Raw genomic sequence first — 21,571 nt, 5'->3', positions numbered from 1 at the left:
TTGATGATGTAAAGTTGTGCTATCTGCGCGTTTTCGTCGATGGGCGTGTCCGTGGCGTCGATGATTCGCCATGAAACAGGAAGTTGTAGTAACTTGGCTGTAAATGCCCAGATCTGCACGAAATTTTACACATTTGACAAGAGTCCCGCCCTGAACAAATCTACATGCCGACATTCACCCACAGTCATAGCGCCACCTGCTGGTGACAGGAAGTGACCTTTAACGAAGCAGCCCCCGCCGCTTGTTTGACCGACATGTACGAAATTTCTGTGGTACATCTACCATGACCAGACGCACAAAAAAGCCTCAAGAACCCATACCCTAAACTCGACAGGAAGTCCGCCATTTTGAATTTGGCGACCGATTTGGGACGATTTACACACTCCGTACTTTAACAAACTCCTCCTAGGGCTTTAGTTGGTTCGACATCACATTTCTGCTGTGCCTTCTAAAGGCATTGACGATGTAAAGTTGTGCTATCTGCGCGTTTTCGTCAATGGGCGTGTTCGTGGCGTCGATGATTCGCCATGAAACAGGAAGTTGTAGTAACTTGGCTATAAATGCCCAGATCTGCATGAAATTTTACATATTTGACAAGAGTCCCACCCTGAACAAATCTACATGCCGACATTCACCCACAGTCATAGCGCCACCTGCTGGCAACAGGAAGTGGCCTTTAACAAAGCAGCCCCCGCCGCATGTTTGACAGACATGTAAGAAATTTCTGTGGTACATCTACCATGGCTAGACGCACAGAAAAGTCTCTTGGAGCGATGCCTTAAACTCAACAGGAAGTCGGCCATTTCTAATTTTAGCGCCATTTTTGGATGATTTACTCATTACGTACTTTAACTAACTCCTCCTAGGGCTTTAGTCGGATCGACTTCACATTTCTGCTGTGCCTTCTAAAGGCATTGACGATGAAAAGTTGTGCTATCTGTGGGTTTTCGTCAATGGGCGTGTCCGTGGCGTCGATGATTCGCCTTGAAACAGGAAGTTGTAGTAACTTGGCTGTAAAAGCCCAGATATGCATGAAATTTTACACCTTTGACAAGAGTCCCACCCTGAACAAATCTACATGCCGACATTCACCCACAGTCATAGTGCCACCTGCTGGCAACAGGAAGTGACCTTTAACGAAGCAGCGTAGTAAATTCACAGCCGCACTGGCTGAGCTGCAGAAAATGCAACGCGGCCGCCTCAGACCCCGACATGCTACAGGTGCGAGGGCCCGCCCATCGCTGCTTGCAGCTTTAATTTTTTTATTTTTATTTTTTTTATTTTTTCTGCAAAGTAAGCGCCATTTTCACGGCCACAACATGCTCAAAAACTCACCAAATTTGGCATGCATGTCAGGACTGGTGAAAAATTTCGTATTTTGTGGGTTTCGCGGATGGGCGTGGCAAAATGGCTCGCTAGCGCCACCTAGAAAATTTGAAAAAATTAGCCCCTCGTCCACGTTCAACCTACAAACACGAAATTTGGTGGGGACGTGTATCCTATCAAGACGCACAAAAAAGCCTCAAGAACCCATACCCTAAACTCAACAGGAAGTCGGCCATTTTGAATTTGGCGCCCATTTTTGGACGATTTACACACTCAGTACTTTAACGAACTCCTCCTAGGGATTTAGTCGGATCCACTTCAAATTTCTGCTGTGCCTTCTAAAGGCATTGACGATGTAAAGTTGTGCTATCTGCGCATTTTCGTCGATGGGCGTGTCCGTGGCGTCGATGATTCGCCATGAAACAGGAAGTTGTAGTAACTTGGCTGTAAATGCCCAGATCTGCACGAAATTTTACACATTTGACAAGAGTCCCTCCCTGAACAAATCTACATGCTGACATTCACCCACAGTAATAGCGCCATCTGCTGGCAACAGGAAGTGACCTTTAACGAAGCAGCCCCCGTCGCATGTTTGACCGACATGTACGAAATTTCTGTGGTACATCTACCATGTCCAGACGCACAGAAAAGTATTTTGGAGCGATGCCATAAACTCAACAGGAAGTTGGCCATTTCGAATTTTACCGCCATTTTTGGATGATTTACTCATTACATACTTTAACGAACTCCTCCTAGGGATTTAGTCGGATCAACTTCAAATTTCTGCTGTGCCTTCTAAAGGCATTGACGATGAAAAGTTGTGCTATCTGCGCGTTTTCCTCAATGGGCGTGTCCGTGGCGTCGATGATTCGCCATGAAACAGGAAGTTGTAGTAACTTGGCTGTAAATGCCCAGATCTGCACGAAATTTTACACATTTGACAAGAGTCCCGCCCTGAACAAATCTACATGCTGACATTCACCCACAGTCATAGTGCCACCTACTGGCAACAGGAAGTGACCTTTAATTAAAGCTGCAAGCAGCGATGGGCGGGCCCTCGCACCTGTAGTGCGTCGGGTTGTGAGGCAGCCGTGTTGCATATGCTGGAGCTCAGCCGGTGCGGTTGTAAATTTGCTACGGTTCATTAAAGGTCACTTCCTGTTGCCAGCAGGTGGCGCTATGACTGTTGGTGAATGTCGGCATGTAGATTTGTTCAGGGCGGGACTCTTGTCAAATGTGTAATATTTCGTGCCGATCTGGGCATTTACAGCCAAGTTAATACAACTTCCTGTTTCATGGCGAATCATCGACGCCACGGACACTCCCATCGAGGAAAATGCGCAGATAGCACAACTTTACATCATCAATGCCTTTAGAAGGCACAGCAGAAATTTGAAGTCGATCTGACTAAATCCCTAGGAGGAGTTCGTTAAAGTACAGAGTGTGTAAATCATCCAAAAATGGCAGTAAAATTAGAAATGGCTGACTTCCTGTCGAGTTTAGGGCATTGCTCCAAGAGGCTTTTCTGTGCGTCTGGACATGGTAGATGTACCACAGAAATTTTGTGCATGTCGGTCAAACATGCGGCGGGGGCTGCTTCATTAAAGGTCACTTCCTGTTGCCAGCAGATGGCGCTATGACTGTGGGTGAAAGTCGGCATGTAGATTTGTTCAGGGCGGGACTCTTGTCAAATGTGTAAAATTTCGTGCAGATCTGGGCATTTACAGCCAAGTTACTACAACATCCTGTTTCATGGCGAATCATTGACGCCACGGACACGCCCATTGATGAAAACGCGCAGATAGCACAACTTTACATCGTCAATGCCTTTAGAAGGCACAGCAGAAATGTGAAGTCGGTCCGACTAAAGCCCTAGGAGGAGTTAGTTAAAGTACGTAATGAGTAAATCATCCAAAAATGGCGGTAAAATTCGAAATGGCCGACTTCCTGTTGAGTTTAGGGCATCGCTCAAAGAGACTTTTCAGAGCGTCTGGACATGGTAGATGTGCCACAGAAATTTTGTGCATGTCGGTCAAACATGCGGCGGGGGCTGCTTCGTTAAAGGTCACTTCCTGTTGCCAGCAGGTGGCGCTATGACTATGAGTGAAAGTCGCATGTAGATTTGTTCAGGGCGGGACTCTTGTCAAATGTGTAAAATTTCGTGCAGATCTGGGCATTTACAGCCAAGTTACTACAACATCCTGTTTCATGGCGAATCATCGATGCCACGGACACGCCCATCGACGAAAACGCACAGATAGCACAACTTTACATCGTCAATGCCTTTAAAAGGCACAGCAGAAATTTGAAATCGATCTGACTAAATCCCTAGGAGGAGTTAGTTAAAGTACGTAATGAGTAAATCATCGAAAAATGGCGGTAAAATTCGAAATGGCCGACTTCCTGTTGAGTTTAGGGCATTGCTCCAAGAGGCTTTTCTGTGCGTCTGGAAATGGTAGATGTACCACAGAAATTTTGTGCTTGTCGGTCAAACATGCGGCGGGGGCTGCTTCGTTAAAGGTCACTTCCTGTTGCCAGCAGATGGCGCTATGACTGTGGGTGAAAGTCGGCATGTAGATTTGTTCAGGGCGGGACTCTTGTCAAATGTGTAAAATTTGGTGCAGATCTGGGCATTTACAGCCAAGTTACTACAACTTCCTGTTTCATGGCGAATCATCAACGCCACGGACACGCCCATCGACGAAAATGCGCAGATAGCACAACTTTACATCGTCAATGCCTTTAGAAGGCAGAGCAGAAATGTGAAGTCGGTCCGACTAAATCCCTAGGAGGAGTTTGTTAAAGTACGTAATGAGTAAATCATCCAAAAATGGTGGTAAAAATAGAAATGGCTGACTTCCTGTTGAGTTTAGGGCATTGCTCCAAGAGACTTTTCTGTGCGTCTGGACATGGTAGATGTACCACAGAAATTTCGCACATGTCGGTCAAACGTGCGGTGGGGGCTGCTTCGTTAAAGGTCACTTCCTGTTTCCACTAGGTGGCGCTATGACTGTGGGTGAATGTTGGCATGTAGATTTGTTCAGGGCGGGACTCTTGTCAAATGTGTTAAATTTCTTGCAGATCTGGGCATTTACAGCCAAGTTACTACAACTTCCTGTTTCATGGCGAATCATTGACGCCACGGACACGCCCATCGACGAAAACGCGCAGATAGCACAACTTTACATCGTCAATGCCTTTAGAAGGCACAGCAGAAATTTGAAGTCGATCCGACAAAATCCCTAGGAGGAGTTCGTAAAAGTACGGAGTGTGTAAATCGTCCCAAAATGGGCGCCAAATTCAAAATGGCCGACTTCCTGTTGAGTTTAGGGTATGGATTCTTGAGGCTTTTTTGTGCGTCTTGATATGATACACGTCCCCACCAAATTTCGTGCTTGTAGGTTGAACAGGGACGAGGGGCTAATTTTTTCCAATTTTCTAGGTGGCGCTAGGGAGCCATTTTGCCACGCCCATCCGCGAAACCCACAAAATACGAAATTTTTCACCAGTCCTGACATGCGTGCCAAATTTGGTGAGTTTTTGAGCATGTTGTGGCCCCGAAAATGGCGCTTACTTTGCAGAAAAAAGAAAAAAGAAAATTAAAGCTGCAAGCAGCGATGGGCGGGCCCTCGCACCTGTAGCACGTCGGGGTGTGAGGCAGCCACGTTGCATATTCCGCATATATAGGTCAAATGTGCGGTGGGGGCTACTACTTTAAAGGTCATTTCCTGTTGCCAGTAGGTGGCGCTATGACTGTGGTTGAATGTCGGCATGTAGATTTGTTCGGGGCAGGACTCTTGTCAAATGTGTAAAATTTCATGCAGATCTGGGCATTTACAGCCAAGTTACTACAACTTCCTGTTTAATGGCGAATCATCGACGCCACGGACACGCCCATCGACGAAAACTTGCAGATAGCACAACTTTACATCGGCAATGCCGTTAGAAGGCACAGCAGAAATGTGAAGTCAATCCGACTAAATCCCAAGGAGGAGTTAGTTAAAGTATGTAATGAGTAAAGCATCCAAAAATGGCGGTAAAATTCGAAATGGCCGACTTCCTGTTGAGTTTAGGGCATTGCTCCAAGAGACTTTTTTGTGTGTCTGGACATGTTAGATGTACCACAGAAATTTCGTACATGTCGGTCAAACGTGCGGTGGGGGCTGCTACGTTAAAAGTCACTTACTGTTGCCAGCAGGTGGCGCTATGACTGTGGGTGAATGTCGGCATGTAGATTTGTTCAGGGCGGGACTCTTGTCAAATGTGTAAAATTTTGTGCAGATCTGGGCATTTACAGCCAAGTTACTACAACTTCCTGTTTCATGGCGAATCATCGATGCCACGGACACGCCCATCGACGAAAACGCGCAGATAGCACAACTTTACATTGTCAATGCCTTTAAAAGGCACAGCAGAAATTTGAAATCGATCTGACTAAATCCCTAGGAGGAGTTAGTTAAAGTACGTAATGAGTAAATCATCGAAAAATGGCGGTAAAATTCGAAATGGCAGACTTCCTGTTGAGTTTAGGGCATTGCTCCAAGAGACTTTTTTGTGTGTCTGGACATGTTTGATGTACCACAGAAATTTCGTACATGTCGCTCAAACGTGCGGCGGGGGCTGCTTCGTTAAAGGACATTTCCTGTTGCCACTAGGTGGTGCTATGACTGTGGGTGAATGTCGGCATGTAGATTTGTTCAGGGCGGGACTCTTGTCAAATGTGTAAAATTTCGTGCAGATCTGGGCATTTACAGTCAAGTTACTATAACTTCCTCTTTCATGGCGAATCATCGACGCCACGGACACGCCCATCGACGAAAATGCGCAGTTAGCACAACTTTACATCATCAATGCCTGTAGAAGGCACAGCAGAAATTTGAAGTCGATCCGACTAAATCCCTAGGAGGAGTTCGTTAAAGTACGGAGTGTGTTAATCGTCCCATAATGGCTGCCAAATTCAAAATGGCGGACTTCCTGTCGAGTTTAGGCTATGGATTCTTGAGACTTTTTTGTGCGTCTTGATATGATACACGTCCCCACCAAATTTCGTGCATGTAGGTTGAACGTGGACGAGGGGCTAATTTTTTCCAATTTTCTAGGTGGCGCTAGCGAACCATTTTGCCACGCCCATCCGCGAAACCCACAAAATCCGAAATTTTTCACCAGTCCTGACATGCATGCCAAATTTGGTGAGTTTTTGAGCATGTTGTGGCCGCGAAAATGGAGCTTATTTGCAGAAAAAATAAAAAAAAATAAAAAATAAAAAATAAAAAAAAATAAAAAAAATAACCCTAACAGTTTCAATAGGGTCCTCGCACTGTTAGTGCTCGGGCCCTAAAAAAATAATCCTAACAGTTTCAATAGGGTCCTCGCACTGTTAGTGCTCGGGCCCTAATAATAATCCTAACAGTTTCAATAGGGTCCTCGCACTGTTAGTGCTCGGGCCCTAAAAATAACCCTAACAGTTTCAAGAGGGTCCTCGCACTGTTAGTGCTCGGGCCCTAAAAATAACCCTAACAGTTTCAATAGGGTCCTCGCACTGTTAGTGCTCGGGCCCTAAAAATAATCCCAACAGTTTCAATAGGGTCCTCGCACTGTTAGTGCTCGGGCCCTAATTAAAATATTAAAGCTGCAAGCAGCGATGGGCGGGCCCTCGCACCTGTAGCACGTCGGGGTCTGAGGCGGCCGCGTTGCATTTTCTGCAGCTCAGCCAGTGCGGCTGTGCATTTGCTACGCCGCTTCGTTAAAGGTCACTTCCTGTTGCCAGCAGGTGGCGCTATGACTGTGGGTGAATGTCGGCATGTAGATTTGTTCAGGGCGGGACTCTTGTCAAATGTGTAAAATTTCTTGCAGATCTGGGCATTTATAGCCAAGTTACTACAACTTCCTGTTTCATGGCGAATCATCAACGCCACGGACACGCCCATCGACGAAAACGCGCAGATAGCACAACTTTACATCGTCAATGCCTTTAGAAGGCACAGCAGAAATTTGAAGTCGATCCGACTAAATCCCTTGGAGGAGTCTGTTAAAGTACGTTATGAGTAAATCATCCAAATATGGCGGTAAAATTAGAAATGGCCGACTTCCTGTTGAGTTTAGGGCATCGTTCCAAAAAACTTTTCTGTGCGTCTGGACATGGTAGATGTACCACAGAAATTTCGTACATGTCGGTCAAACATGCGACGGGTACTGCTTCGTTAAAGGTCACTTTCTGCTGTCACTAGGTGGCGCCATGACTGTGGGTGAATGTCGGCATGTAGATTTGTTCAGGGCGGGACTCTTGTCAAATGTGTAAAATTTTGTGCAGATCTGGGCATTTACAGCCAAGTTACTACAACTTCCTGTTTCATGGCGAATCATCGACGCCACGGACACGCCCATTGACGAAAACGCGCAGATAGCACAACTTTACATCGTCAATGCCTTTAAAAGGCACAGCAGAAATGTGAAGTCGATCCGACTAAAGCCCTAGGAGGAGTTAGTTAAAGTACGTAATGAGTAAATCATCCAAAAATGGCGGTAAAATTCGAAATGGCCGACTTCCTGTTGAGTTTAGGGCATCGCTCCAAGAGACTTTTCAGTGCGTCTGGACATGGTAGATGTGCCACAGAAATTTCGTACATGTCGGTCAAACATGCGACGGGGGCTGCTTCGTTAAAGGTCACTTCCTGTTGCCAGCAGGTGGCGCTATTACTGTGGGTGAATGTCAGCATGTAGATTTGTTCAGGGAGGGACTCTTGTCAAATGTGTAAAATTTCGTGCAGATCTGGGCATTTACAGCCAAGTTACTACAACTTCCTGTTTCATGGCGAATCATCGACGCCACGGACACGCCCATCGACGAAAATGCGCAGATAGCACAACTTTACATTGTCAATGCCTTTAGAAGGCACAGCAGAAAATTTGAAGTGGATCCGACTAAATCCCTAGGAGGAGTTCGTTAAAGTACTGAGTGTGTAAATCGTCCAAAAATGGGCGCCAAATTCAAAATGGCCGACTTCCTGTTGAGTTTAGGGTATGGGTTCTTGAGGCTTTTTTGTGCGTCTTGATAGGATACACGTCCCCACCAAATTTCGTGTTTGTAGGTTGAACGTGGACGAGGGGCTAATTTTTTCCAATTTTCTAGGTGGTGCTAGGGAGCCATTTTGCCACGCCCATCCGCGAAACCCACAAAATACGAAATTTTTCACCAGTCCTGACATGCGTGCCAAATTTGGTGAGTTTTTGAGCATGTTGAGGCCCCGAAAATGGCGCTTACTTTGCCGAAAAAAGAAAAAAGAAAAAAGAAAAAAAATTAAAGCTGCAAGCAGCGATGGGCGGGCCCTCGCACCTGTAGCGCGTCGGGGTCTGAGGCGGCCGCGTTGCATTTTCTGCAGCTCAGCCGGTGCGGCTGTGCATTTGCTATGCTGCTTCGTTAAAGGTCACTTCCTGTTGCCACTAGTTGGTGCTATGACTGTGGGTGAATGTCGGCATGTAGATTTGTTCAGGGTGGGACTCTTGTCAAAGGTGTAAAATTTCATACATATCTGGGCTTTTACAGCCAAGTTACTACAACTTCCTGTTTCATGGCGAATCATCGACGCCACGGACACGCCCATCGACGAAAACGCACAGATAGCACAACTTTACATCGTCAATGCCCTTAGAAGGCACAGCAGAAATTTGAAGTCAATCAGACTAAATCACTTGGAGGAGTTAGTTAAAGTACGTAATGAGTAAATCATCCAAAAATGGCGGTAAAATTCGAAATGGCCGACTTCCTGTTGAGTTTAGGGCATCGCTCCAAGAGACTTTTCTGTGCGTCTGGAAATGGTAGATGTACCACAGAAATTTCGTACAAGTCGGTCAAACATGCGACGGGGGCTGCTTCGTTAGAGGTCACTTCCTGTTGCCACTAGGTGGCGCTATGACTGTGGGTGAATGTCGGCATGTAGATTTGTTCAGGGCGGGACTCTTGTCAAATGTGTAAAATTTAGTGCAGATCTTGGCATTTACAGCCAAGTTACTACAACTTCCTGTTTCATGGCGAATCATCGACGCAACGAACATGCCCATCGATGAAAACGTGCAGATAGCACAACTTTACATCGTCAATGCCTTTAGAAGGCACAGCAGCTTTTATTGAACAAGAAACGTCCTACTCTCTACGTATGTTATGATGCTATACATTACTGTACAATAAGCATTTTAAAACATTGATTTTGTGTAAAATAATTGTATACAGTTTCAGTTATTCGTTTCATTGTATTACGAGTTACTTCCTGATCATGATGGTGAAAAAAATAATACTTGGAACTTATGGGCATTTTAATGTAGCCTGGTTCAACCAGACTATATTTTAATGTATAACAGTTTAATAATTTTAGCTAAGCAGTTTATACATACGTGTAGATTTAGGAAGATAAGACCTTTGTTTTTTGGTTTTTATGAAGGAGTTAACTTTGTATAATAAAGCTTTGAAAGATATAAAACAAGACAATCATTGGAGGTTTTCAAAATTATACACAATCTGATAACTCATTAGACCTCTGTGATATTTTATGTTCTATTTATTTATTTATTTATTTATTGTGTTTACAAAAATCTTAAATTGTTTTGATATTGAAGATGTATTTGTAAGACGATTTTGATTGTTTAATAAAAAAAAATAAAAAAAGCATGGGTATTTTTTTATAAAATATACTTTATTTCACAAGAACATGTGCAGCATGCATTTTTCGAGTAAAATAAATGTCAAAATCTAAAAAAAGAGAAAATTCGGCATTATTTTGTTAAAAAGGCCTGTTTTATCACAACAATTTTGTTTAAATTTAACTTACAATGTATCAAATGAGGAACTCAAGGCCCGGTTTGTCCTTACATGCTTGCTAAAATAATTATAATGCAATAATAATAATTCCGCCCCTCCTTCACTTCCGGTTCTGACGCTGGGGTTCTGAAGCTGGGGTTCTGAAACTGGGGTTCTGAAACTGGTGGTGCTGCGGGTCTGCAGCTGGATATATCTCATAATATAAGGGTCAAGAGCCCAACTAAAGCAAACACTGATCTCCATAACGGTGGCTTAAAATTTTAGATTTTTTTCCTTGTGATTCTGCTTTAGGTGTTTTCAATAATGCTCAATCTTCACTCATTTAATCACTTTATTATCTCATTAACTTTAACACTCTTGAGTGTGGACTCATATACACTCCCAGGTGTGTTAGTTTAACACGGGAGGTTTTGTCGTGACGAAGAGCCGTAATTAACTGACAAACTGAGCCATATCGCATTAAATATCGCTGGCGATATGTCCTCGATATTAACGCGATATGGCTCAGCTTGTCAGTGATCTACGGCTCTTTGTAGTGAATGCCGCTCCATCTGAAAGCAGGTGAAGGTGATTTACTACTAATCAAGGAACCGGCTTTACTGATTAGATGCGCATTCAATATCGTTCGATATATCGCCCAGCCCTATCTCAGATTAAATCAAAAATATCTTTATTTGTGTTCCGAAGATGAACGAAGGTCTTACGGGGTTGGAACAGCATGGGGGTGAGTAATTAATGACTTAATTTTCATTTTTGGGTGAACTAACCCTTTAATAAAACCACTGCGGAGATGTAGATGTGACTGTAGAGATGTACAGATGTACTGAAGTTTGTGTAGACATAACGTTACAATTTATTAGCACTTAACATAACATGTCTAGATGTCTTTAAAGGAGTTCACTTTAAAAAAAACATCCAAGATGTCCATGTCTTTCTTTCTTCAGTCGAAAAGAAATTAAGGTTTTTGATGAAAACATTCCAGCATTTTTCACCATATAATGCACTTTACTGGGCACCAAACGGTTCAAGGTCTTATCAAGCGAAATGATCGCTCATTAAAAAAAATAAAATTAACAAAGTTTAAGTTTTATAAGCTCAAAGGGTCCCCTTGCTCTGTTCTGTGTGAATCTCCTGTTTGAACTCGTTCATCAAAATTAACAAATCTTTTCCAGAGTCAATCCGTTCATTTCGTTCGTTGAATGAACCAAAAAAAGATTAAAATTTTTATCGAAAAAAGATTAATTCATTTTGATAAACGAGTTTGAACAGGAGAGTCACACAGACCAGAGCAAGGCGACCATTGAGCTTATAAAACTTAACTTGATTTTTTTTTTTTTTTTAAATGAGCGATCGTTTTTTTGTATTGTTGTTCTATTATTATTCTTATGGTACATATTTAAATGTGTATTACTGCCTTGTCCTTCCTTGTTATGACCGGTCCAAATTTACCTCAGTTTTTGTTTACTACTGGACTTGATTAGTTCAAGGAGCACTTTGAATACTTGTTGTTCTTTTTGCTGTATAGACCATTTCACAAGATGTAAACAACACTGGTCCAGAAGCACTTCCTGTTTCAGTTTTTTAACACTACATAAAAGCTGGGATAAAATACAACCAACAGAACATATAAAACTGAATAAAAAAGTTAAACATCTTTAAGATGTTTTCTTTACATGTGAAATAAAGAAAACAGTTACAAACTGAAACAGGAAGTATTTCTGGACCAGTGTTGTTTACATCTTGCAAAATGGTCTATACTTAATAGATATATAATTGTGTACATTTTGGAAAATAAACAACTTTAATTTAATCTATATACATTTTGTGGAAAATCATTTAGTTTGAGTGTAATTGAACACTTTGTATATTTACCCCCCAAAATAATACATTGACACCCCTTTGCCTCCACTGTTTTAAAAGTCTAGCTCCGCCACTGGTAATAAGAAAAGCTGGTAATGCTCTTTGTGGAGTTGTTTAATCATCGTCTGCTGAGATCTTCAGAGATGTATTCTTTTATCCTCAGTTGATTTCATTTAATGATATGGATGGAAGTTGGTGGTGGTGTTTCTCTTTTTTCTGTTCTTGTTGTTTCACTTTCCATTAAATTTCCTTTTTGTTTCTTTCACAAGGTTTTCCTGAAGCTCCTTGATTTTGATTTCAAATGATATTTTCCACTGAATCAATATATATTTATCTTTGTCTTTCTCAAAGAATTCAGACATTAATTTTTCCACATCTTCACTTGTCATCTTCAGTTCTCTTTGAAGATCAGTTTCCTCAACCTCATGAATTGCTTCATTTTCTATTTGGTTGTGTAGTTTGTTCTCAGTTTCCATCATAGCACTGCGAAGACTCCAGGTCCACTTTCTGTATTCGGTCTCCAGTTTCCTGTAGACTGAAATCTCCAGAGAATTTCTGAAGCTGAAGACGAATCGTTCATCCAGTAAAGCCTCCCAGAGATCTTTAATATGAGTTTTTAAGTCTTTCAGCATCATCACATGTGACTTTGAGGCATGGAAAGTAATAGTTTTCTTTAGTTCTTGAATGTTCTCGCAGTAGTTTGGGTTTGGTGGTGCCATTGGTGGGCTTCCTTCCCAGAGCTGAGCAAAATACTTCACATCATTCTGAACATCAAATCTAATGACATCACTGAAACATTCTGCGTCATAGACTTCCTCTTTAGCAGCGAGTTTTGTCATCTCATCCAGTGTCTCCAGCAGTCGTCTCCTTCCCTCCATGTTTTTCTCTCCAGCTGTGACGTCTGAGACGTTCTGATGCACAAACACACAGCTGGGATTCAGTCTGACCTTCTTCATCCTCATGAAGGCCTGAACAACAATCTGTAGAATGTCCTGCATCTCAGATATGTTTTCTCCAAAGATGTTGATCAAGGTCAGATTTCCAAGACCAACAACAAATGTGGCCAGTTCATTGTCATGATGTCTTGTTGATCTTCCAGCCAGTTCTAGAGCACAAAGACCCTCAGTATCAACAACCAGAATATAGTCAAAGTTCATCTGTGTTTTCATCTCGTCTGAGACTTTGACCAGCTGCATGAAAGCTCCTCTGGTGCACCTGCCAGCACTGACGGCAAACTCCAGTCCAAACATGGCGTTCAGCATGGTGGATTTCCCAGAGCTCTGAAGCCCTAAAACTGACAGCACAAAGACTCTCTGGTCTCCCAGTTTCTGGATGAGTTTATCTAGAACAGCAGAGATCCAGATCACAGGAACATGAGCAGCATCTCCATCCATCAGCTCCAGTGGAAATCCAGAGATCATCATCTCTGCTGCAAGACTCGGGAGAGAAGAGAAGTGAAACTGCAGATCTTTCTTGTTCTTCTTCACAGATGAACATGATTCATAGATCTGACCGATCTCCCTCATGATGTGCTCCAAACCAAAGGATGCAGCTTGAAGATCCTCAGATATTTTCTCAAGTTCTGCTTGTTCAGCTTTGAGTTGTTCAGGTTTTTCATTGTTCTCCTTCAGTTTTAAAACTGTTGACCACTTTTCATCATACTTGTGGTGTAGAGCAGAAATATCTGGTGAGATATATTCATCCAGGAAGATTTCAAGCCATTTAAGGAAATAGATCTTACTCTCTGCATCCAAGTGAATTTCTTTAATAAAGAACTGTATAAAAGTACTTATGTTAAATGTATGCTGCTGCTCACGTAATCGCTTCAGGTTGGCTTGTTTTTGGCTGATGTCCATTTCGGTCTTTTCTCCTTGAGGTCGATGTAGTTCTTTGTTCTTCTGACTCCACTGATGCCACAGTTTCCCCTGATGAGGAAAAAATGAGTCTTTGATTTTAGTCAGATCTTTCTTCTCCAGTAAACTCATCATCTGCTGTGCTGCTTCTCTTCCTCTCCCGCAGTCTTCATCATCTTCCTCATCTACTCTGATGTCTGAGTGTTTGGACACATCTTCAAGTCTGAAAGTGGAAGATGATTCCGAAGATGAGAGACAAATATTTATTGCTCTTCTGAGTTCTTCAGACACATCTGACTGATTTCTGTCTTTCAGACCAATCTTGAATTTCCCTTTCTTCATCTTCATTAAAGTAGAATCATCCTCTGTAAAAAGACAGATAAGCCGCTTTTTGATTCTGAACAGATTCTGGATCTTTTCTGCACTTCTGTCATTTTTCTGAAGTTGTGGTAGAAGAACAACATTGACTGAGGCCATTTCAGTGAGGATCTGCAGCTGTTTCTCATGATCTCCTGCATCACCGTGTAGATTACAGAACGCAACACAGTCCGTGAATTTATCCGTGTTTTTCCCAGAGGGGCAGAACCAGGCGATCTCCACCACTCCATCCATCAGGACTCTGGTTCTGCTGCTGCCTGGACAGTTCCTGTGGAAGAACGTGTTGTGTTTCTCATTGATCAGACTGTTCATCAGCTGAGACTTGGATGAAGACACAGAGCCAAACCTGAAGAAACACACCATTGGAGTTTCTGCCTTGTAGACCGGACGGGTTTGACTGATGATTTCATTGGTGGTGTTTTTCATCTTCCAGCTCTTGTTGATTTGTCTGAATGTCCAGAGAGGAAACTCAATCTGTTGTGTGTCTGGATCAGGAACAAGCAGAGGCAGAGCGTACTGACACTGGGACAGTTTAGTGACCATCAACTGCTTCAGGAGACCATCAGCACAATGAAACACAGCCATCTGAACATCCATCGGGTGAATGTGATCAGATTGACTGGGTCCAGTGTTTGATAAAGAGGTTGTGTTGGGAAGAATATAGTTAAAAATATCAGCTTCATCTTCAGATGTGTCAGTATCTCCTTGTTGTATTTGATTCTGTTCATCAGTCTCTTTAACACTGATGTATCTTGCTCTGTAGTCCATCATCAGTAGTTTTTGTATGAAAGTCTGACTCAGCTCCTCTTCAGCACAAGACTCTTGGGACTGTAATGAATGTTCAGTTATCTGAAGAACATCTGCAGCTCTTAGTTTATTTTGGCACCTGTCTTCCAGATGAATTCTCTGAAATAGTTGCTTTAATTTATCTTGATCTGCATTGACTCCTGCAGTTCCAGCATCCCTGTTTTCTCTCTGTTAGATGGATAAAACAACATCTGATTTAAACAGAACTGATATTCCATTTGAGGTTTTTACATTTACGAATCATTTAATAGTGAATTTGAATCACAAGGTAAGTCACTGGCAAACCTGTGGTAACAATAACTTATTCTCTGTGCATTCTGCCAAAACACTATCAATGTAACTGCAGATTATAAAAACATTATAATCAGATTGTCTAAATGTACTTTTATACTATATATGAATGCAGTTCTACACTCTTCTCTGAACACTCACCTGAACTGAATTATCTGTTTCAGGGCAGATCTTCTTCACCTCATCGTTTTCATATCCGTCTCTGTTTGCACCTGGAAATGACATAATGCATGGTTGATCTGATCACAAGACTTCAGGCAAGACAGACAGATGCGCTACTTGGTTTTAACCTGCGTCTCAGATTTTGACAAGATTTTGGCTTATGTTCATTTTTTTTTTAACTATTTATAAATTACTTGTATTTGACGTGTCAGAGAACAGATTTGCAGAACCAATGTTTCGTTTTATTTCTGTTTTTGGCAATGAAAAAAAAAAAGTTGTGTTTTTTTGTTGTGTAATTTAACATTTGAGTTTTAGTTATAACACTTTGTAAATTGTGTAGTTTTACTTTGTTAAATAAAGTGGATTCATTTATGGAATAACTGTCCCTGTGAACACTGACATTTTCAATTACAGTGCCTGTCATTGGTGCCAATCATTCTCTTTGGGTCTAAATATAAGTAAAGGAAGGCAGATGATTTAGTAAAGGTTGTGTACTTGTAAACAGAACAACAGTTAATTGTCTTAGTTGTGTTCTGGATAATAATTTAAGTGGTGTAAGTATGGCCTGGAAAGTATTAGGAAAGGTTAATATTCAAATAAAATCTATAGCTAGATAAGCTAGTTTTTTAAATAAATAAAGTTTAAAGGTTCTTGCTACAGGCCTAGTACACAGTCAACTTGAGTATGCATGTTTTTCTAGTTGCCATATCAACACTATATAGAGAAAAAATGTGCCAAAATTCACATGTATAATATAATATATTATATCATATTAGATATTTTTTATATTTTATATTAGATATTAGATATTTTTTTCCATTTAACCATAGCAAAAGTACATTTCTTAAACAGCTGATTCCAGAGCAAGGTGAGTGACTGCTTAAATCAGAGGTCTCAAACTCGCGGCCCAGATGATATTTTGTGGCCCCCTACTTGATATTAAAGTTTAATGTTAGTGCGGCCCGTCGTTGCGTTTGACGCGTTTTTTTTATTATAATTATTTTTATCCCTTATGGGCTACCATATACAGTCTCGTGACAGCTTACGGTGGTGGGTTTGTTGTCAATACATAGGCCGTTTCTCAAAACCAAGAATGCAAAGAACGGACTTGTGTTCTTGGGAAGAAAGCTCTTGCTAGTTGTTCTTGGAAGAACGAACTCACGAGGTGACGAGCACACAGAACGCTGCTGACAGTTTGAGACGATGTGTTCTTGCTGGTATTGCGCAATAGTACCTCCGCACAGACGCTGTCTGCAGTGCCCAAACATAACGAGAATTATTATACAGCCAGGCTTTATCGCCCAAACCTAAGGGATTACTTTACATACACTACAATGTAATGTATATTCATAACAATAAAGCAACACCTGTCTCATTTTAATTCTGCTTCTGTTGTTTGTTTGTGTACATCACTAGCCAACGGCGCGAAAAAACGTCGGTAATATTCGGTAATACTTTTGACCTGCCTCTCTCTGCTTCCCGCTCCTTCCGCGAATGCCGAAATGAATCATGGGATATCTCTGTCATCAAGTTCACACAAGTTATCGGTAAAATGGGAGTGTCAAGAACACATCCGGGATTTTTAACTGTTCTTGCCTAAATGCAAACTTGTGTATTGGGACAGTACTTGGGCCGCGACTGATGACGTTTTACAAGTCCACAAGAACACAAGTACAGACAAGAAGGCATATTGAGAAACAGCCATAGTTCCCACATGACGTCACAACATACGGGCATTTGCCGACCCAGCGCCATTGATACGAGTTGAACGAAATGAGTTTCGTGCTATAAAGTGGAAATGGTCATCGCCTGCTGGGTCAATGGATGATAAAATCGTGCTGGGGGTTCAGTTAAATCGGGATTTTACAGTATACCAGTCATTAGACTCCATGGATGTGAGAAGACTAAGCTTTTGTCAGAACAATGACGGAGATTATGGCTGGCGAGGATAAACAGGAAAGAAACTCACTCAAAACACGCAAGAGTTTGTTTGACAAAAGCACAATGTTGTGTTTTATTGCGAGTGTAAACAAATATAAGTTAACACATTGCAGTTTGAATACTGTCCTGTATGAACAAAATGACGAGGTATTAAAAACATACAAAACAACATTGTTTCCACTGTTTGATCTCACATTACAGCATTGCAATCTCAGATTATGTCCCTAAAGAACCCGCGTATTATGTAGTTCCGCATTACATTAATTAAATTGCACGCAAGTTATTTATTTGTATATTCATGCACCGAACCATGACGCCTGCAAGTACATGCATATTACAGAAAGCACCGGTGACTGTTTTAAGGGGAACATAGGAATTAAGTTGTGCAGACTATGGCTTTTTAATAGACAGATTAGCATCATGCTACTTCGCTATGATGACTAAGTTACTTTTCAATTGATTGCACTTGAGCAAACGTCACCAAACCAACCCCACGTCAATCTGACCGTACACCTCCAGTGATTTCAAGGCTCAGAATTGCTCACATGTGTAAAAACTCCTCACCAATACCAGATACTGGTACACATAAAAATACTGTATCTGAGGCAAAATTGCATAATCAGTGCTCAGTGCTTCCTTCGTTACTGCATAAGGATCCACACCATTTATGAATGAAATTGTCGCATTGTACCTTTCTCTGTCTTGTTTTAATAGTCTCTTTATAATCTATTTCACTTTGTCTTTTCATGATTTGCATAACAATATAAACAGAAATAAATTTTTGTTTGTAAAACGACATTCTGTGACAGGATGATTGTCCGAAAGCATGGATTACACTTCCACAGCTATGCTGACGACACTCAGCTCTACATCAGCACTAAGCCTTCTACTTCGCTTCCACCAGTGCCACTTACTAACTGCCTGAAGGACATAAAGCACTGGCTGGACAGTAACCTCCTCAAACTGAACAAAGACAAAACAGAACTCATGGTGTTCGCCCCGCTGTCACTTCTTAAAAAAGTTGATGACTTCACATTGGATGTGGATGGCTGCTCAATCTCTGCATCTCCTCAAGTACGCAACCTGGGCGTCATCATGGACTCCACTCTCTCCTTCCAACAACACATCAAAAACGTCACTAAAATTGCTTTCTATCATCTCAAGAACATCTCCAGACTTCAACAGTGCCTCTCCAATTCTGTAGCTGAGGCCCTCATCCACTCATTCATCACCTCTAGACTTGACTACTGTAATGGTATCCTGTTCGGTCTATCCAGCAAAGCCACTGATAGACTTCAGTATGTGCAGAATTCTGCGGCTAGGATGCTCACACGCACAAAACTTGGTCTTCACATTACTCCCATCCTTATGAAGCTACATTGGCTGCCAGTAAAGTCCCGCATCAAATATAAAATCCTCCTCCTGACATACAAGTCCCTCCATGGACTTGCACCCCAGTACATTATTGATCTTCTCCATTCCTACACTCCGTCACGATCCCTGCGTTCTTCTGACAAGAACCTGCTTGTTGTCCCTAAGTCCAGGCTTAAGACATTTGGTGATAGAGCTTTCTGCGTTGGTGCTCCGTCACTTTGGAACAAACTTCCCCACGAGATCCGCTCTGCCTCATCACTCTCAACCTTCAAAAATCAAATCAAAACACACCTCTTCACTGAGGCCTTTGGGCTCTAGCTGCCTCGGCCTCGTGCCTCCTCCTTAATTCCCCCTTCCCATTTCATGTCCTTTGTTAAGCGTCCTTGGGTACTCTGAAAGGCGCTATATAAATTGAATTAAATTAAAGTTATTATTATTCTGATAAAACTTTGTAAATGCCTATGGTAAACACAGCGGTTTTGCCCTCAAAGATGGCGTCTCCGGGGAGGTCACGTGACATTAATTCGCCTGTGGGAACTATGTATGGTTGTCATAAGGTGCGTTCCATTCGACCGTAAGTGGACTGCGAAGTGGACTTCACAGGGTATTTCGCCATCTTAAGTGAAATTCCAATTTGAAGGGAACAAACATGTTCAGTTCAAATGGCACTGTAAACGGCATAGGGAATAAGGGAACATCGATACATCTCTTCACAGCAAGTCAGTGAAGTCCACTTCAAATGATAAACCGTGTTCAGGGAGTAGGGAGCAGTGAACACTGCGTAGGGACCCTGTCGAATGGAACGCACCTATAATAGACAACCACGAAGTACAAATATACTGCGCCTGGAAAAAATGAGCGCGTTGCTTCAATTAGCCTTTCGCCGAGCCCCGCCCCCCTTAGTTACTGTTGCTACCTCCGTCAAACAAATGGTCAAACACGGGCAGCGCGACAGATTGCCATGACGGCAAAGGGTATTCCCGTGCGTGTCAGTGACCTTTTTTGGAGCAATACCTCCGCGATATCAAGCAAGATCGAAGCAAAAGGGGTTACGGTATGCGGTGGAGGGATTTATTCCAAATATAAAATTAAGAAATGAATGAGACACGACTACTATTGATGCTAATGCTTACCAGTCTCAAGAAAAATCAGAAAAACCCATGACCATGCTAAGTTACCTCAAATGCAACCAGCACAGCCTTGAAGATTTTATAAACTGGTTCAGTGGCTAATTGTTTGGAGTTCGAAATATATAACTTGCGCTGCATATTTATTCATTTTGCCTCCGATACAGGATACAGGAGTACACGTTCGCTTTAACAAGCAGGTTGTTCATTACCACAGCAACCGATTGCGTGTCATGCTCATGCTGAATGCGATTTTCGTGTTTAAAAAGTAACTAACGTTATGCATAAGAGACGGAAAGAGGCAGAGAACCATACGTTATTTAAGGTTATTTCTATTTGTTACGATATTGATATATGAACTGATGTTGTCATGTAAGCTTCATGCTTTCCCCGTTACGAACATCCTCTAAACTGTAGTCTATGGTGCTGCACTGCTAACTTAGCTGACTGCTGCTCATTTTCCCAGAGAATATCATGGTATGTTAACAACAACCCTTTAGAAAATGTACAGTAAGTCCTTTGTGGATCCTCTTGATCTGCTTTCTCCGTGCTTCTTTGACTAATCTCAGTCGCAAGCACGCTGCACGCGAGACGAGTTAACCATGTTCGACACATTTAACTGGAATTGGGGCGTCCACACTGTTTAATACATCTTAGGCACCGCTCGCGTTGTGTTTTGGGCTTTGGAAAGGGAAAAAACACAACTTCTCCTGACAATCTCTCGGGGTATCATGTGTCCGATTTACAAACGCCGTGAGCGCACCGCTAACTGTTTGACGGAACAGCTCACACACAGTAACGGTTGCTATGATGTGTGATTGGACAATGGCCATTTTGTGGGAGGGGCCGGCGAAAGGTCAATTATGAGCGCGCTCGGCGCTTGATGCGCGCATACATTTGAAACGTACTTGAGCGTGCAAAATATGTGAGCGCGATATGTGAACAGGCCTAAGGTGAGCTACCACCACCAAATCAGGCCACAGCTACTGATAACTCGCGAGCGACGTGTTGGATACCCCTGCTCTAAAACAATGTGAGAATAATCATTTTGAGCTTGTAATAAGTGTTGTGTCTGAACGCGTTCAATGACGATAGTTCATGAACTCGTTCATATTTTGGGCGAACTCGAACTGAACGTAGCCTACTGTATTACTGCCTGATGAACGTTACAGTGAACTCGTTCATTCAAGTGTCTGTGAGGAGCGAGGAGGCGTCGTAAGATGATTTAAAAGGGTTTTATGAGGTCGGTGAGGATGGGAAAATCTTACATGTCTGTGCAAACTTTGCCTGTCGTCGATAAAATAATTGTTATCTGTGGTTGTATATGGGCTGTGGCAATAATAATAGCCTAATAATAAAAAAGAAGCTCGCAGCAACACATGGAAAAAAAGAACTATGAACTAGTTCATTTTTGAAATATGAACTGAACTAGTTCATTTTAAAATTTGTGAACTGAACTTTGAACTAGTTCATGTAATGAACTTGGTCCAACAGGTTGATATTTGTATTTCAAAAGCAGTAATTGTTTTTCTAAGTATAATAAAAGGAAATGTGCCTTTCGGAAAAAAAAAAAAAAAAATTAATATAATTAGTGTTGTATAAAAATAAAATAAAAAGCAAATATGACTATCATCACAAAG

At 42.0% G+C, this 21,571-nt stretch overlaps 1 protein-coding gene across 1 annotated transcript in view; it reads right to left on the bottom strand.

The window, feature by feature from the left end:
• Positions 1-9,992: 9,992 nt before the first annotated feature.
• The window catches only part of LOC148981941 (interferon-induced very large GTPase 1-like), a 52,680-nt gene continuing 41,101 nt past the window's right edge, over positions 9,993-21,571 (bottom strand). Inside the window, exons 5-6 of the mRNA XM_089129290.1 lie at positions 15,469-15,539; positions 9,993-15,204 (exon numbers count right to left, since the gene is read on the bottom strand). Coding sequence (XP_088985416.1) covers positions 12,229-15,204; positions 15,469-15,539 — 3,047 coding nt within the window. The 3' untranslated portion in view covers positions 9,993-12,228. The remainder of the gene's footprint in view (positions 15,205-15,468; positions 15,540-21,571) is intronic.

The sequence above is a fragment of the Pimephales promelas genome, chromosome 3 (assembly GCF_988280905.1).
Source record: "Pimephales promelas chromosome 3, fPimPro1.hap1.1, whole genome shotgun sequence".
Lineage (NCBI taxonomy): Eukaryota > Metazoa > Chordata > Actinopteri > Cypriniformes > Leuciscidae > Pimephales > Pimephales promelas.
This window is presented reverse-complemented; position numbering and strand designations above follow the sequence as displayed.